The 19,445-nt window shown below is 37.1% G+C and overlaps 1 protein-coding gene across 5 annotated transcripts in view; it reads right to left on the reverse strand.

Moving 5' to 3' along the window:
• The window catches only part of RAB3IP (RAB3A interacting protein), a 73,587-nt gene that overhangs the window by 14,402 nt on the left and 39,740 nt on the right, over positions 1-19,445 (reverse strand). For all 5 annotated transcript variants that reach the window (XM_023517925.1, XM_023517926.1, XM_023517924.1 and 2 more), the window contains 4 exons: positions 9,047-9,124; positions 8,227-8,430; positions 1,832-1,960; positions 207-319 (listed from right to left, as the gene is read on the reverse strand). In XM_023517925.1, the coding sequence (XP_023373693.1) occupies positions 207-319; positions 1,832-1,960; positions 8,227-8,430; positions 9,047-9,124 (524 nt within the window). The remainder of the gene's footprint in view (positions 1-206; positions 320-1,831; positions 1,961-8,226; positions 8,431-9,046; positions 9,125-19,445) is intronic.

A 19,445-nucleotide genomic window follows, 5' to 3' on the forward strand; every position in this document is an offset into this window, starting at 1 on the left:
ACTGCACCTGACCCTACCACACGTGCACATCTGTAACCAGAGGCTCCTCTCAGATACTGCACCTGACCTCCTACATCTACAGCCTCTCAGGATTTGTTTTTTGGCCACATGAACTCTGAACAGCACTCTGAGACTTAAAGCTAGGAAAACTAACTGTAACAGATAAACTTACAAAGATTCAGTAAAGTCACAGATGTGAAACCTACTTTGGTCCTCCACATTCAACAGCAGAAGCTTTCACAAACCGAACAGGCTGTAACCCCACTGGCTCGATGCTCAGTGTGTTGTTCTCCACGGCCTCCAGGACGGCTGAAGCCAACTGTGAAAACAAAGAATTAAAGGCCACATGTTGTCCAGTGAGCTAATCTTACAAGTTACTCTTGCCCCAAGTTCCATTAGCATGGCATTGACCAATTAAAAAGGAGGAAATCATGTAATCTTGTTTTGATTTCTTTCATAATTCAAACACTGTTATGAAAGGCAAGTCAGTCAGAGGGAAATAACTTTTCCCATTATCTGGAAGAGGATTAAGGCATTAATTCCAGCACCTGTTCACTCCTTACCCACAATTAAAACCCACTGTTAATGGCACTTCAAAGTGAATATCCTAATGCTTCACTCTGATAAATTTATGTAATGTTTTTTAATACTGGTCATTTACAACAGCAATATATACTAATTATAACTATATATTTTCTGAACTTTTATTTATGTGCACAAAAGTGGGTCTATAAAAGAATTAGCTGTATTATCAAATATATGCCCAGATGAAGAAGATCGTAACTGATAAACGACAGATGAAATAGGCAAACTTCTTCAGTCTGGCAAGATCACTCTTACTGAATGGCCTGCCGGAAGCCAGGTATAAACTCACAATAAACAACACTCACTCATCTCAAAAGCATAAAGACTTAAAAGACTTGGCTCAGTGCCTGTGACTCAGCAGCTAGGGTGCCAACTATATACACCAAGGCCTGTGGGTTCGAAACCTGCCTAGGCCTGCCAAACAATAATGACAACTATAACCAAAAAATAGATGGGCATTGTGGTGAGTGCCTATAGGGAGGCTGAGGCAAGAGAATAGCTTAAGCCTAAGAGTTGGAGGTTGCTGTGAGCTGTGATGCCACAGCACTCTACCAAGGGTGACACAGTGAGATTCTGTCTTCTCAGAAAAAAAAAAAAGACTTAAAAGACTTAGCATAAGATTCTTAATATTAAAGTTTCTTAAATATTAACTGTGGACAAATTTTTCACATGTACCAAATTAAAATTATGACTTTAATTCTTTGTTTTAAGACATAGGGTCTCCCTCTCACCCAGGCTGGAGTGCAGTGATATGATGACTTTATATAGCACCTAAAAATTGTTTAAAGTTTTTTTATGTACTAATCTACTTCATTTTATCCTCTTAACAACCCTATGGCATAGACAAGAGGGTATTATTTTTCCTCTTTTAAAGATAAAGAAACTAAATATGATTTTTTTTATCACATACAGATAAAACCAACAAACATCTTTAACAGAATGTGAAGAGAACTTCCCCTTACACTGAACCTTGGACTGAGAAACAAGAAATGAACCCTGTGCCCCACAGATGTTCTTCACTCCAGCAATACACATGCTAACGCAAATGGTTTTCTGCTCAGATAAGGAAAGATGTCCAATAACTGAACGCTAAGAAATTACTGTGACCCTAACATGGAAGAGAGAAAGGGCAAAACACGACATTTTATAATGAATGATTTAGGCAAGAGAAACTGAAACATACATGATTTAGTAAAAAGCATATAAACAAGTGTAATGCATTCATATTAAAATGAAAAACAATTACCTCACTTTTTGAGAATGTCAAACATGGAAAGATATCTTCCTGATAGATTTTGTCTAAGAAAGGACATGTTCGGTCCATGGTGGGCTCATCCTTCCAAGATCTGAACTCATTATACAGAGATAAATCAGCCTAGCAAACAAACCAAGAGAAAACACAAAAAAACTTGTTAAAAAGTACAAACATAAGACTTTATAAAACCAAAACCAAATTTAAATATTACTGAAAAAAAAGTTCATTTAAAAATAATAAATCAAACTGTACTTGATTAGCTATAATACCTGGTAGCAATTTTTCTATTAAAAGAAATGACCCCCAAAGGGCTGCCTGGCCCTTTCAGTGTCTCCACCACCATGTCCACTGTGACTACTGTCGCTGTGACTACCCTGACCTGGACCCCCAGCTCCCTCACAACACTGGAGCTCTGCTCAAGACACAGGTGCACAACAGATTAGATATAAAAACTGACAAGTCTTTTCTGAAAACAATCAAAAAGTAATTTGGAGGCACATTAATAAAATATAAAGAGTTTGAATAAAGTGAGACAGACAGAATTATGAAACCTAATTTCGGATAAAAAAAATGATAGAAATTGTTCTGCTATTACCTGAAGGCAGTCCCAAAAGAACTGACAAAAAAGGTTTATTGTATAAGCAATGAGATTAAAAGAGAAGTACACACGTGGCCTCCCGCATCAACGATCACAAAAAATACAACATTTATGTAGGTGATTCTGGAATATCTTAGGCACCCAGCAACTACCATCAGAGATATTAATAATCATCCACACTCATACCTGCCTGTTCATTCACTCCTCCCTAATCATTTTCCTAAAAGCATTCAGCCCTACAGACCCTCAGCTCCCTCAGCCCAGCGCAGCGCCACTTACTGGGATCCACAGCTGCACCTGCACCTGCCACCCACAGCAGTGTTCCCTCCCACAGCCACAGCGCGAGGCTGCTCCCGTCCTGGTGCACTCCTACGGCTCCAGCTTTCCTCTAGCACAGCTCACTCAGGTGTCTACAGAGATGTAACAAAGGTCCCAGCCATGAGCACGGTATATTTTCCCATTTGTTAACATCTTCAGCTATTTCTTCTCTCAGAGTTTGATAGTTCTCTTCCTAGAGATCTCATAGAGATCTTTCTGTCCTTTGTTAGATACACTCCCAGATATTTCATCTTCTTTGGCACTACTGTAAAAGGAATAGAGTCCTTGATTTTTTTTCCCCTTGACTATTGTTGGTATATATAAAGACTACAGATTTGTGAGTGTTAATTTTGTATCCTGAGACATTGCTGTATCTCTTGATCACTTCTAGGAGTTTTGTAGTTGAGTCCCTGGAGTTTTCCAGATATATAATCATATCATCTGTGAAGAGTGACAGTCTGATCTCCTCTGATCCTATTTGGATACCCCTGATCGCCTTCTCATGCCTGATAGCGATGGCTAAGACTTCCATTACAATGTTAAAAAGCAGTGGAGACAATGGGCAACTTTGCCTGGTTCCTGATATGAGTGGAAATGATTTCAATTTTACTCCATTCAATATGATATTGGCTGTGGGTTTGCTATAGATAGCCTCTATCAGTTTAAGAAATGTTCCTTCTACACTTATTTTCTTAAGTGTTCTTATCAAGAAAAAATGCTGGATATTATCAAAAGCTTTTTCCACATCAATTGAGAGAATCATACAGTCTTTGTTTTTTAATTTGTTTATGTGATGTATTGTATTTATAGATTTGCTTATTTTGAATCATCTTTGGGACCCAGGGATGAAACCTACCTAGTCATGATGTATAATTTGTTTGATGTGTTGCTGGATTCTGTTTGCTAGGATCTTATTGAATATTTTTGCATCAATATTTATTAGAGATATTGGTCTATAATTTTCTTTAGAATCAACATTGTTAAAATGTCTATTCTTCCCAAAGCAATCTACAGATTTAATGCAATCCCTATTAAAGTACCTCTGTCATACTTTAAAGATCTGGAAAAATTAGTACTTCATTTTATATGGAAACAGAAAAAACCTTGGATAGCCAAGTCATTACTCAGAAACAAAAACAAATCAGGAGGTATCACGCTATCACACTTCAGACTATACTATAAATCTATAGTAATCAAAACAGCATGGTACTGGCACAAAAATAGAGAGGTAGACGTATGGAACAGAACTGAAAACCAAGAGATGAACCCAGACACTTACTGTCATTTGATCTTTGATAAGCCTTATCAAAAACATAAATTGGGGGAAAGATTCCCTATTTAACAAATGGTGCTGGGTGAATTGGCTGGCAACTTGTAGAAGACTGAAATTGGACCCACACCTTTCTCCTCTAATAAAAATTGACTCTCACTGGTTAAAGGACTTAAACTTAAGACATGAAACTATAAAAATACTTGGAGAAAGTGCAGGGGAAAACACTTGAAGAAACTGGCCTGGGAGAATACTTTATGAGGAGGACCCCCTGGGCAATTGAAGCAACATCAAAAATACATTACTGGGATGTGATCAAACTAAAAAGCTTCTGCACAGCCAAGAGCACAGTAAGTAAAGCAAGTAGACAACCTTCAGAATGGAAGAGGATTTTGGCAGGTTATATTTCTGACAAAGGTCTAATAACCAGAATCCACAGAGAACTCAAACTTAGTAATAAGAAAAGAACAAGTGATCCCATTTCATTGTGGGTAAGAGACCTGAACAGAAGCTTCTCTAAAGAAGACAGACACATGGTCTATAGATAAAAAAATGCTCATCATCTTTAATTATCAGAGAAATAAATGCAAACCAAAACCACTTTGAGATATCTCCTAACTCCAGTAAGAGTAGCCCACATCACAAAATCCCAAAACTACAGATGTTGGCATGGATGTGGAGAACAGGGACCACTTCTGTGCTGCTGGTGGGAATGCAAGCTAGTACGTTCCTTTTGGAAAGAAGTTTGGAGAACACTCAGGGATCCAAATGTAGACCTGCCATCCGACCTTGCAATTCCTCTACTAGGTCTATATCCAAAAGACCAAAAATCACTTGGCAACAGAGATCTTTACACCACATTGTTCACTGCAGCTCAATTCACAATTGCCAAGTCTTAGAAGAAGCACAAGTGCCCATTGACCCATGAATGGATTAATAAATTATGGTATATGTATACCATGAAATACTATGCAGCATTAAAAAAAGATGGAGACTTTACCTCTTTTGGGTTTATATGGATGGAGCTGAAACATACTGTTCTTAGTAAAGTACCCCAGGAGTGGAAAAAAAATATCCAATGTACTCAGTACTACTATAAAAGCAATGTATAATCACACACACTTTCATATGAGAGATGAATCACAACTATAGCTCAGGATGAAGGAGGGAAGGGGAGCAGAATGGGAAGGGAGTGGGGTGATTTGATAGCAGGAGGGTTAATGGTGGGACCACATCTATGGAACACATTGCAAGGGTACAATCAAATCTATCAAGTATTGAACACAAATGTCTCAACACTATGACTGAGTAAATGAGGTGAAAGCTGTGTTAAGAAGTAGGATGTAAGCACTCCGATTTGTACAAATAATCCACATATTGCATCTCACAAAGGCATAAATGTATTCATGACCTATGTATATATGACTTAAAAAAAGTTAAAAAAAAAAAAAAAACAGAAGTAACAAAGGTCAAGTACATCCAAGCTCTCCTACACACTTTGTTTTAAGGTGTATAATGGCAATCTCAATCAGAGTATTTTTTTCCATCCCAATTCATAAATTCCTTGAACCAAAACTAAAAGCAAAAGGATAAATAATATTAGCATATAAGCACTACTTATATTTTCAAATTCATTTTCTTTGTAATGCTTACTGAGAAAATGAACACAAATCCGAGAGCAGGTAAATAGTATTGTAAGAAAAGGTCTTATTTAAAAGCAGTAATTTAAACCACACATTAACAGCTGACTCATTCCAGAACTATGTATGGCAAACACTTTATTTTTTATTTATTTATTTTTTTTTTTTGGCTGGGGCTAGGTTTGAACCCACCACCTCTGGCATATGGGGCCAGCACCCTACCCTTTTGAGCCACAGGCGCTGCCCCATGGCAAGCACTTTATAAACATTTAATCTTTACAAATGTGCAAGACAGTTATAATCCCCAGCGGAACCTGCTCAACTTTACTCAGGAAGAAAGCTGCAAAGTCCAAATTTAAACCTAAGTGGCTTGATCCTGAAGCCTTGACAGTGGTGTCTGTGTGTAAGCATGCAATGTTTTAAAAATGTAGAGGCAAGAGGATCGCTTGAGCCCAAGTTTGAGGTTGCTGTGAGCTATGAGAACATGTCACCCTACCAAGGACGACACAGTGAGACCTTGTCTCAAAAAAAGAAGAAAAAAAAATGTATACAAGATATCATGTTGCTAAGGTCATGGCTGAGTGATTTCTCCACAAAACATGGAAATGTTTCCATTTCCTTCAGATTGTTCTTTTTCTAAGACTTGCACAGGTCAAATTTGTGTTTCCTTTATCTAATAAGACTTTTTGACAAGCGTTTCACAAAACATCAGAGTATACTTGGAAAACAAAAGGTTATTATTTTCAAGTTCATATGCTCCCTATTCATATTTTAAGGGATTTCAAAAACTAAAAATGAACCTTTAAATGTTCCATAAGAAAAACATTTAAAGTTTTTAGTGTAAGCAATAGGGAAAAAAAATATGTATTTACACATACTGAGAAGCAACAACAAAAAAAGATTAAGTTGTGCTCGGCACCCCTAGCAGTGGTTACGGTGCCGGCCACATGCACTGAGGCTGGTGGGTTTGAACCGGGCCCAGACTAGCTAAAAAAAAAACAATGACAACTGCAACTAAAAATAGCCAGGCGTTGTGGGGGGCGCCTGTAGTCCAGCTACTTGGGAGGTTGAGGCAAGAGAATTGCTTAAGCCCAAAAGTTAGAGGTTGCTGTGAGCTGTGACACTGCAACACTCTACTGAGGGACATTATGAGACACTCTCAAAAAAATATATATATATGTATATATATGTTGTATAAGCAATTTAAAATGCTATTTAAATTCAAAGAAATTAGAATTAAAGTTACAACTAAAACAATTTTCCTAATTATTTAACAGAAACCAATGTGAATCTAAGATTTTGTTACATTCAGAACTCATCAAGTACTGAAACTTCTCACTAGCATTTTTTTAGTTAATAACTAATCAAAATGCAATTCAATTACCATAGGTAATAAAGTTAGTTATTCAATTTAATAAACCCCTGGCTTCCATGCAAAAATTTAACTAAGTAAATTCACATATCTTCTTCAAGATCAATGGTGAACTTCAATTCAGTAATGCATCATACACCTTTTAAGAAAAAGCAAGAGGCTCGGGCGACACAATGGCTCAAAGGAGGAGGGCGCCAGCCCCATATGCCGGAGGTGGTTGGTTCAAAACCAGGCCCAGCCAAAAACTGCAAAAAGAAAAAGCAAGAGGCCCCAATCTATGGTTCATGTCTGTAATCCCAGCACTCTGGGAGGCTGAGGCAAGAGGACTGCTTGAGGTCAGGAGTTTGAGACCAGCCTGAGCAAGAGTGAGACCCCGTCTCTACTAAAAATAAAAAAATCAGCCAAGACCGGTGATATGTGTCTGCAGTCCTAGCTACTCAGGAGGCTGAAGGCAGGGTGATTGCTTGGGCCCCCAGGAGTTTGAGGTTGCTGTGAGCTATGATGCCACTGCACTCTAGCCAAAGCAATAGACTTTTTGTCCAAAAAAAAAAGAGAGAGAGAAAGAAAGAAAAGAAACAGGAGAGTGGTATTCTGTGAATTACTGATCATTCCCCTTGGAAATACTTCCTCATACTGTGCAAGAATTTAAAATATTTTACAATTATACTATTTTTACTCTAAACAGCTCAAAATACTTACGTTGTCTCAGTAATCTTAGTATCTTTGAAAATGATGAAGTTACCATTATTTCTACTTTTTATTGCTTAATTATCTGAATGATCTCTAGGACTCTTTTATAAAGGAGCAGATATAAAAGTCTGCTTCCATCAGAATTTAAATAAAAAGCATTTCTTAGATTCTTACTTTGTAAGACCACTCTAGCAACACGTTTTGACTGGGCAGATAATTAAAGCCACTCACTCTCCTTTATACAACTCAGACTGTTCCCTTAATGAAATATTGAGAGTAAGAAACTTGCCAAGTATCCAGCAGGTACTCCAAGATCAGCCAGGTAGAGAACGGAATTCAAGAATCCCTGAAAGCAGCCAGCTCTAGACAAAGCGTCCCCCATCTTAGTATCTCATTTATTTTGTACTAAAAAATTTGCTGGCAAAAATAACTGACACCTCAGCGATGAGAATGAACAAGTCTCGACAGAGGCAGAAAGGACAGTCCTGGCCCAGTTACCTCTTTGCTGTCTTTTACGATGGGCTGCATCACACTGAGGTCCTGGTGACTGGCACCCATAGCACTGCTTGTACTTTTGTTTCTTGTATGTCCCTTTTTAAAAGGTGTCTTTCCGCCGGGCAGAGGTTCTTGCATAGGTGACGTTGGAGAGCTGGACAATACAAGGGTCTTCAACGCAGCTACCTCAGCTTGAAGGACGTCAATCTAGAAAAGAAATCAGTATTGTCCCGTATACACTTGGTCTCGTGACAGATGCTACTAAGTGTTAGCCATTCTCTCAAAACACTTACAAAGATAGGGAAAGTTTTAACTTATATTTCCTGTTGAGTAATAAAGAAAAACTAAAAATCAAGTTTTTGATGTTTCCATATAGTTTGGATTCAGCTACTACTCAGAATGTCAAATGAATTTTTTTAAATTATCAAAATGTCTAACATTTATGTAAATATTTTAAATCTTTAAAATATAATAGCTTATGATTACTTAAAGTAGCGCACTCCTAAAACAGTAAAATCCAATAGCATTTAGGTAGCTTTTCTCAGTGAATTAAGAAAATAACGTTTAAATGTGCCTTACATAACCCCTTTGATAACATGTGACTTATGGGCTTTTAATTATTTGGTTCTAATATAAATGGATATTAATGATATCTGTGTAGTAGATACAATTATTTTCTTCTTTATTTTTTTCAAAGGTTTCCAAATCTATAGTAAGTACTACTTTTACATCAGAACAAAATCCAATAGACATTAAGGTATTTTTAAAACAATAATTACAAATTTATTTAAATTTTATCCTATTGAAAGCAGCAAAAACCTACTTTTCCTTGTGCTTCTTTCAGCTGTTTTTCTGCTGTCGCCTGCTTGACATTCGCTTCTCTCACCATTTTATGAGCTTCCTGAAAAAGGGAACAACTCCAATTATGGACACAAAGGATTCAGAGTTTGTTTTCAAAAACCTTTTGCCAAGTGTCTGTGACTGAATCAACGTGTGCTGCCGTCAGTCAGCCTGAGGAGGTACTGAACGCAGTAACACAGACAGCAGCCGACCAGAGGTGGAGAACTAGCCCTTAGGACCCGGGACTTCGTTCAGCACCTCTTACCACTGAGGCGGCCATGTGGAGCTCAGTAGTTCAGATCAGTGTTTGTGCAAGGACTGTCATGTGATGAAGGAAAACAGACAATCCACATGTCAAAAAAGCCAACTTGGTTGTTAGGTTTTTGTAATTTGGTCACTGTACATTCACATTATTAATATTAGTCATAGCAAAGACACAGAGGAAGGACAAGTCAAAATATTAACACATCAATAATGCTGAAATTTACAGGAATGACAGCAGAAAAGCCTAAAGCATCCAATAAAAACACTCATAAAATATCTAGTGATGTTTGGGACAGAGCAACCTGAAAGGGAAATCAGAGTTCACCGTTTTATAAGGTCATTTTTTAGTAACACAAATACAAAACTCTACGTATTTAATACATTTTATTCATATAGCATTTATTCATGACACCTCTGTGCTTGGCGCTGCTGATTACAAACTGAGAAAAAGATAAGGTCCCTGGCTTTCAGGAAGCTTACATTCTAATAATCAAATGAAGCGTTAGGGTCAGAACTGTGGGTTTTATCCTAAGTACAACATGAAGCCTTACCTTTTGTAAGGAAGAAAATGATCTCTTACTTATATTTTAAAAAACTTATGCTGCTGTATAGAATAATCCCTATAAGAGATTAAGACTGAATTGGAGAGTGCTTGAGTTAACCCCCTGCGATGTAAGAACTTACATTTTGGAATTTCTTTTTTTTTGGAGACAGAGCTTCAAGCTGTCCCCCTGGGTAGAGTGCTGTCGCATCACGCCTCACAGCAACCTCCAACTCCTGGGCTCAAGCGAGTCTCCTGCCTCCGCCTCCCAAGTAGCTGGGACCACAGGCGCCCGCCACAACACCTGGCTATTTTTTGGTTGCAGCCATCATTGTTGTTTGGCAGGTCCGGGCTGGGGATTCGAACCCACCACCTTAGGTGTACATGGCTGGTGCCTTAGCTGGTTGAGCCACAGGCGCCGAGCCTACATTTTGGAATTTCAATGTACAGTTTATTGTAAAGAAGGAAGGAAGGAGACGAGCTTCAGAGATGAGCTGACAATGTCACTCTCAGGAGCTTAGAGATGAGCTGACAATGTCACTCTCACGAGCTTCAGAGATAAGCTGACAATGGCACTCTCATGAGGTCTGTCAGCCACCCGGAGGCAGAGCGGAGGGAGAGGGGACATTCTCCAGATCAGAGTCGGGAGCTGTTTCCCATTTGTTCATTTGCTCTTATGAGAGGATAGTGAATCACAGTCTGTGCGTGCCCATGAACGTGAATTTACAGATCACAATAGTTTAAATTAGTCTTTACTATAGCGACGTATGAAATTAACCATTAAAATATTCCACGAGCCATTATGCTGGTCACCTTGGCAAAGTCCTCAAGGGCTACCAAACTTAAGTGTGTCAAACATGTTCATTTAAAAATAACAAATGTTTCAAATTTGCTTAATTTTTCTGGAATGATTAAGTGGCTATCAACAGAAGACTATTTGACAGATATACAATAAACATTTCTCATCTTACCTTTCCAGGTAAGTAGCATTTTAACCATAAATGCAAAAGTAACTCACTATGGAGAGAATATTTATTTAAATGTTTAGAAAACAGGCTCTGCTTTCATTAACAGAGGACTACGCACTTTGGACCAAACTTCCAATGGAGAACAATTAGAAAAGCTGGACGAGTATTTTTTTAATGTGTGAGAAGGAATCAGAGAGCTAACAAAATGGTGAAGAATTAGGGCTGAAGATCCAGGAGAAGTAAACCCAGAAAAGAGAAGTGGGGTTTTAGGTGCATCTTCTACTAGAGATATAGGGGTACAGTGAAAGGTACAGCACGCATGTAACTGGGGTCCCAAAAGGAAAGGAGCCAGCTGGCCTGCGGATGAAGCAACATTTAAAAAGTTGTCAAACAGGATGTTACAAACTGACAAAGACATCAAGAGGTCTGAAAATTTTCCCATCACTCTGTTCTTCTGAAGCCAAATAAGATTTGTAAGTATCATCTACACCAGGCATCACAACCTTCCGCTGTGAAGGACCGAGAAGGATTTATCTTTGCCCTTGAGGCCACATACAGTCTCTGTTGCAACTACTGTGCTTTGCTGCTGCGGTGTGAAAACAGCTACAGACAATACATAAACAGATGTGGCTGTTCCAGTAAAAATTTATAAACACTGAAATATGCACTTTATATATTTTGTGTTCTTTTAATATATCCATCACCTCACAGTTTTTTGTTTTTGTTTTTGTTTTTGGTAGTAATAGTGACAATATTTAAGATCTACCGTCTAGCAAATTTCAAGCATAACAACACTGTCAACAAGCTATACATTAGCTCTTCAGAACTCATTTATCCTGCATAACTGAAACTTTGTACACTGACCAGCAACTCCCACCTTCCCCACCTTTGAACCCCTGGGAACTGCCAATCTCCTCTGTGCTTCTGTGAATTCAACTATTTTAGATTTAATATGTAAGGAAGAGCATGCATTTGTCTTTCTGCATCTGGCTTACCTCTCCTAGCATAATGTCCCCCTGGTCCATCCACATTGTCACAAATGGCAGGATTTCCCTCTTAAGGCTGAATGATATGCCCACATGTGCACACACACACATTTTCTGCATCCATCCATCACTGGACATTTAAGTTGTTTCCATGTCTTGGCTATTGTGAATAATGCTGCAATGAACATGGAAGTACAGCTGCCTCATAAGATCCTGATCTGTTTCCTCTGGATATATACCCTCAAGTACACCTGCTGGATCATGGTAGTTCTATTTTTAACTTTTTGAAGAACCTCCACAACAGTTGTACCAACTTACATTCCCACCACGTACAAGGGTTCCTTTCTCTACATCCTTGCCAACACTTGCTATCTTTTGTAGTTTGATGTCAGCCGTTCTAACAGGTGTGAGGTGTTACTTCACTGGGGTAGTCAAATGCATTTACCTAATGGTTAGCGATGGTGAGCACCTTTTCATGTACCTGTTGGCCATTTGTACGTCTTCTTAGGAGTAATGTCAATCAGCCCCCCCCCCCGCTTTTTAATAGGATTTGCTATTGAATTCCTCACATATTTTGGATACTAACCCTGTATCAGATACATAGTTTGCAAATATTTTCTCCCATTCAATAGGCTGCCTTTTCATTTTGTTGACTTCTGTGCAGTAGCTTTTGAATTTGATTCCCACTTTTGAATTTCAATCCCACTTGCCCATTTTTGCTTTTGTTGCCTATGCTTTTGGTGTCATCTAAAAAACTCAATACCCATCTGAGCTTTTTATCCCTGTTACCCATTAATTAAAAAAAAAAAAAGAAAAAAGAAAAAGAAAATTAATTCCCAGACCAAGGTCAAAAAGTTTTTTTCTTGTTTCTTCTAGAAATTTTATACTTTTAGGTCTTATATTTAAGCCTTCAATCCAATTTGATTTGATTTTTGTTTATCCAATTTCATTCATCTGCATGTGAATGTACTATTTCCCCAGCACCTTTGTGAAGACGACTATCCTCTCCTAGCTGGATATTGTTAGCATGTCAAAAATCAATTGTAAAGGTGTGGACTTATTATTTCTGGGCTCTCTATTCTGTTCTACCAGTCTATATGTTTGTTTTTATACCAGTGACACACTGTTTTGATTATTATAGCTTTGTGATATACTTTGAAATCATAAAATGTGATGCATCCAGCTTTATTTTTCTTGCTCAAGATCGATTTGGCTTTTCTTTTGTGGTACAAATTTTAGAATTGTTTTTTCCTATATCTGTAAAAGAATTCCATTGGGATTTTTATAGAGATTGCACTGTGATCACTTTAGGTAGTATGGACGTTTTACCAATATTATTTTTTTTTCCTACCCAGTTCACAAATATTAATTCTTTCACTCAATGAACACAATGTCTTCCCATCTGTGTCTTCTTTAATTTCCTTCATCAACGTATTATAATTTTCAACATACAAGTCTTTTACCTCTTTGGTTAAGTTTATTCCTAAGTATTTTATTCTTTTGATGTTTTTGTAAAGGAACTGTTGTCTTTTCTTTTCAAATAGCTCATTGGTTGTGTATAGAAATGTCACTGATTTCTATATTCTGCAAATTTACTATTAATAAATTCATTTATTAGTTTTAACTTTTGCTGTTGTTGAATCTTCAGTTTTCCACATTTGCAATCACATCATTAACAAACAGAGATCACTTTGCTTCTTCCTCTCCAATCTGGTGGCTTTTTCTATTTCCTGTTTAATTGCTCTCTCTAGAACTTGAAGTACTGTGTTGAATAGAACAGAGATTCTACCAGATCTTAGAGAGAAGGCTTTCAATTTCCCCATTAGTTACAATGTGAGTCTTATTTCTCTTGCGGTAAGTTCCTTCAATATCACCCAAACCTTTCTTGAGAGTTTGTATCATAAATGGGATGTAAAATTTTTTCTGCATCTATTAAGATGATCATGGGTTTTATATAATATTCTATTAATGTGATATATCGTAGCAATTGATTGGCCTATGTCGAACCATTCTTGCAACCCAGGAATAAATCCCATTTGGTCAAGCTGTGTAATCCTTTTAATGTGTTACTAAACTTGGTTTACTAGTATTTTATTGATGATCTTTGCAGCTATGTTCATCAGGGATATTCACCGTGTAGTTTTTTCTTGTTACGTCTTTGCTGGCTTTGGTACCAAGGTGATACTGCCTCATAAAATGAGTTCAGAAGTGTTCTCTCTTCTGCCTTTGAAAGATTTTAAGGAGAATTGATAGTAATTCTTCTCTGAATGTTTGGTAGAATTCACCCGTGAAGCCATCTAGTTTTGTGGGTAGGTTTTGACTCCGGACACAATAGGTCTATTCAGGCTATTTCTTCTTGGTTCACTATGTTTCCTTGTATGTTTTCAGGAATTTATCCATTTCTTCTAGATTACCCAATTTATTGGATATAACTGTTTCTAAAAGTGTCCGTTACAATCTTTTTTGTTGAACCACCCATTGTAATGTCTCCTTTCTCATTTTCTGGGGTTTTTATTTCCCTTGGTTAGTCTAGCTAAGAGTTTGTTGGTTTTATTTTCTTTAATAAAAAATTCTTAAGTTTTGTTTGTGTTTTCTACTATTTTCCTATTCTCTGTATCTACTCTCATCTTATTAGTTCCTTCCCTCTGCTAACTTTGGACTTAGTATGGTTCTTTCCCCCATTTCTTGAGATAGAAGAAGTTGTTTGAGATCTTTTTCTTAATATAGGCATTCACTGACACAAATTCCCTCTTAGTACTGCTCTTGCTACAGTTCATAGATTTTGGTACCTTGTGTTTTCATGTTTATTTGTCTCAAGATATTTTTCCAACTCCCTTTTGATTTGCTCTTTGACCTAAGGGTTGTTCAAATGTATTGTTATTTAGTTTCCACATATTTGTGGATTTTCCTCTTTTCTTGCTATTACTGATTTCTACTTTGATTCCACTGTGGGTGTAAGTTTCTTCAAGCAATTTTGATCTTAAATTCAAGACCTGCTTTGGGACCTAACATGAACTGTTTTCATGTGAACTTCAGAAGAACATGCATTCTTTTGTTTTGTGCGGAAAGTTCTACATGTACTCTGTTAGGGACACTTGGGCTACAGTATTATTCAGTTCTGCTGTTGCCCTATTGATTTTCTGTCTGAATGATCCATCCATTAGGGAGAGTGAGGTACTGAAGTTCCCTTCTATTACTGCATTGCTATTTCTCCAATCACATTTGTCAATGTTTGCTTTATATACTCAGGTGCTCTGATGTTGGGTGCACATATACAGCCATGTACCATATAATATGCCAATCAACAATGGACTGAATATACAATGTGATCTCATGAAATTATAAGATCGTATTTTTGCTGTACTTTTTCTATGCTTACATATGTTTAAATACACAAATATTTACCATTGTGTTATAATTGCCTATAGCATTCAGTACACTAACTTGCTGTACAGGCGTGTAGCCTAGGAGCAATAGGTTGTACTATACAGCCTGACATGTAATAGGCTCTACCCTCTGGGTCTGTGTAAATAAGCACACTCTACGATGTTCCTATAAGGATGAAACCACATGATGACAAAATTGCCTAATGACGTATTTCTCAGAACACATCCCCAGCAGCAAGTGATGCAAAACTGTATTTATCATTGTTCAATCTCCCCCTCTGACATTATGTAATCACAATCTTTGTCTCTTGTGAGTTTTGACTTAAAGTCTCTCATTTGGTTACCCTGCTTTCTTTGATACCAATTTCATGGAAATGTTTCTCCACTCCTTCATTTTCAGCCTCTAAGTAAATGTATCTAGAGTGAGTCTCTTTTAGACAACATACAATTTATTGCTTTTCAATCCATTCAGCCACTCTACACCTTTTGATAGACAAGTTTAGTTCATTTAATCTAAAGTAATTACTGAAAGTAAGGACTTACTCTTGCAATTTTGGGGGGGCTGTCCGTTTTGTAGTTTTCTTAGTCTTCTCTTGCTGCCTTTTATTATTGCTAGGATGACTTTCATAGTGGGATAGTGGGGTACTTTAATTCCTTTCTCCTCATCTTTTGCATATCTACTGTACCTGTGTTTTTGTGGTCATTGTGGGGTTCACATTGAACATTTCTGAGTTAAAGCAGTCTGTCTGAGCTGATAACAACTTCAGTCACGTGCAGATACTCTAACCTCTGCTCCCCCCATGCACATACTTTATGTGATGTAAGAGTTTATTTCTATAGTGCTCTATTGTGTTTCCATTAACAAACTTCTGTGGTTATAGTTATTCTTACTGTATTTGTCCTATAATTTATACAGTAATGTTAAAAATTTCATGTAATTATCATGTCACAGAGCATTCTTCTTTTGACATTTTCTCTAACCATTTAAGATTGTAAAAACCATCATTAGCTCACAAACTAAACACAGCTGGTTTCACCCTGCAGGCTATAGTCTGCAGACCTCTGCTCTATACATTTACATGTATATACTAATAAACTTTGAAACAGAACCTTTTTCTGCCTGGTTAGTTGTAATCCAAATGAAAGATTTTTTTTCCTCTTTTTTAAAAATAATATTTACATGCAACATCTTTTGATTAATTTTCAAAAACAATTTGTTAGTATTTGGGAAGATGGAATTTTGCTAGACAATTTTCTGGGAAAACCTTCATGTAACTGACACTGCAATTGGAAACTGAGTATAATGACTTACTATAGGGATAGATGTACTTCTTATACATGGATCAATGTATCTGTGAGTTAGCAGCAGCATTACATCTAATTTTAGAGACAGAGTCTCACTGTTGCCCTCAGGATGCCGTGGCGTCACAGCTCACAGCAACCTCTAGCTCTAGGGCTTAGGCAACTCTCTTGCCTCAGCCTCCCAAGTAGGGAGACACCATAACAGGCACACACCATAACACTCGGCTATTTTTTGTTGCAGTTTGGCCGGGGCTGAGTTTGAACCTGCCACCCTCGGTGTATGGGGCCAGGATCCTACTCGCTGAGCCACAGGTGTCACCCCATCTAACTTTAAATACAGAACTTAGACCAGACATACACCTGGGCCACAAATTGATAAAACTAGATTTTTCAGAAACAAATTAACATTCATTCAAATGCCTCTCACTAAGGATATGTAAAATATGTATGTGTGTATATCTTATTTATTAATGAGAATAAAATAATTTTTCATTATAAAAATTGTTCAGCATTTTTATCTCACCTTTTAAAACTTTGGTGTTTTGTAATACTTGTTATATGTTAGCATGCATGTTAGGAAATACATATAATTTATAATTATGTATATATGCACAAAGAACAGCACCTATCTCATAGGGAACACTCAATAAATATTAGGTATTTTCATCATAATGGAGTGCCTGTTAATTTTCTTTTTACTGAATAAGTACAGGATCTAGAAGTTTGGCATCCATTGATTAAGGTACCAAATGACAGTGGCTTGGACAATGATTTGCTTCATGTTCTAGAGGTAGTATCACAAGATCCTACTGATAATCTGGGTGTGGGATGAGGAAATGAGATGCCTCCATGCTGACTCCTTTTCTAAAAGTGCTTGTGATGAACAGAAAAGGCAATTTATTATTTTCATAGTACACAAAGCAGCCTTAGGACCATGCACGTGAGTACGGCATTGTTCATGGGCCTGTCTCTGCCTTACTCTTCTTCCCAGATGAAAGGGTGACTGTCTGTCCTAACTGCCTCCTCATACTGTTGAGGCATGCCACAGACACTTAAAAACTGGCTGAGAAAACTTAAAAATCATCTTAAGGTTATCTTTTTTTTCTCCACATTACTTTGTAAAGCATGCTTTCAACTTACTTCATTTTATATTATCTCAAAATTGAAGGATAAAAATATATAACTTTAGAGTTTTTGTAAGTATTTGATGCTTTTAAAACTCAACTTTGTTGCATACAAAGTATAACTACATTCAAGATTATTCATCATACATAATAATAAACTACTAATTTGAATTTACAACGTGTGTTTACCAAGTGTGCAAATTGAGTTTATTCAGAATAATCTTTAATTCTCAAAAATTATACATCCATGTACACATAAAAAAGGTAAGAAAAATATCTTACATTGTTTACAACAATGGTAAACAGATCATAAAGGCATAACTAGGACCACAGAAAAACTTTTATCACTTTTCCCACAATTCATAAATGATCTGTTTGAGCACAACTTTCTTCATTACTGATTGTGTGTAATCAAGGTACTTTCTTTCCCCGATAGCTTCACAGGGTCAAGGCTATTAGCTACCGGTGGGTTATGGATAGGTCAGAGACCAAAAACCCGTATTTTTTCATTTATTTTTCCACTAATTTCACAAACTACATTTCTGGCTCTTCTTGCCAGACTTTCTTTCTGTTTATTCTCCTTCTCCTTCATCTAACAGACAGAGATACGTGTGCAGATGGCTGAAACTAAGCAGGGCTAAAATTAAATGGAAGCAGACAGAAAATCAAAATTAACATAAGCAGCTCAATGTATTTTTGTCTTACCTAATATCCATACCATTACAAAATTTTCTTGTAGCTACACAATACTGGAAAAAAAATCTCATGTTTCTGTATATTCTTTCACATACAGAAATGTAACAAGTCACATAGCTCTTATTCTAGATCTTTAACTTCCCACTCTTTCCATCCTTAAATTTATTTTCCTCTCATATTTGCTGACCAGCTAACAAAAGGAATAAAGTTTAAAAAGTTCATAAGAAAATGATCCAGGAACGCGAGCAAAGGGGATGGTGCAGAGACCTCATGGAAAGTCCCATGTGTCTAAAGATGTTCTTTGCAATGCTACCTGTGATGATAAAAACAGGGGAACATGCACATGATATGACTACCATTAGTGACTCACATGATGTGACTACCATTAGTGACTCACATGATATGACTACCATTAGTGACTTAGTAGTAACACTGGAAGTGTCATTTGAAAAAAATACAAAACTGTTAGCACTGCAATAACGTAAGAAAATATGCATGCCTCTAAGACTAGATGTTGCATAAATAAAAATAAAAAAGTAGTTGAAATACTTCCCTTAAAACTTTTTATTATAATAAAAATTTTAAGAATAAATCTTTGGGAAAAAGTATATATTGCCAAGTAATAATGGCATTAGCTTTTGTTAAGGAACTTCTAAAGACTCAAAATCTTAATCCAAAGAAGATACTTAAAGCAATGATTTTTAACCATGAATGGGCTATCCTTTCCCTTGCCATCCAAAATATTTGTAAATTGTCAAAATGATTAGTATTATTAGCACTTCTGGGGCAAAGTCTTACATGGTGGCTACTTTTATGTGCCAACCTGACTGAATCATAGGGTGCCTAAATATTTGGTCAAAATCATATTGGGTGTTTCTGGATGAGACTGACATTTAAATCAGTAGACTGAGTAAAGCAGACTGCCCTCTGCAACGTGCACCTGAAAATCTGAAAAGGCTGACCCTCCCTCAAGTAACAAAATTCTTTCTGCCTCAGATTCAAACTAAAACATCAGCTCTCTTGGTTTCCAGGCTTTAGAGTCAGACTGGAACTATACCACAGGCCCACCCGCCCACTGACCCCCCTGCAGCTCCTGGAATCCCACCTGCTGACCC

Source organism: Otolemur garnettii, unplaced genomic scaffold (genome assembly GCF_000181295.1).
Source record: "Otolemur garnettii isolate 467f Iridium unplaced genomic scaffold, OtoGar3 scaffold00125, whole genome shotgun sequence".
In the NCBI taxonomy this organism is placed as follows: domain Eukaryota; kingdom Metazoa; phylum Chordata; class Mammalia; order Primates; family Galagidae; genus Otolemur; species Otolemur garnettii.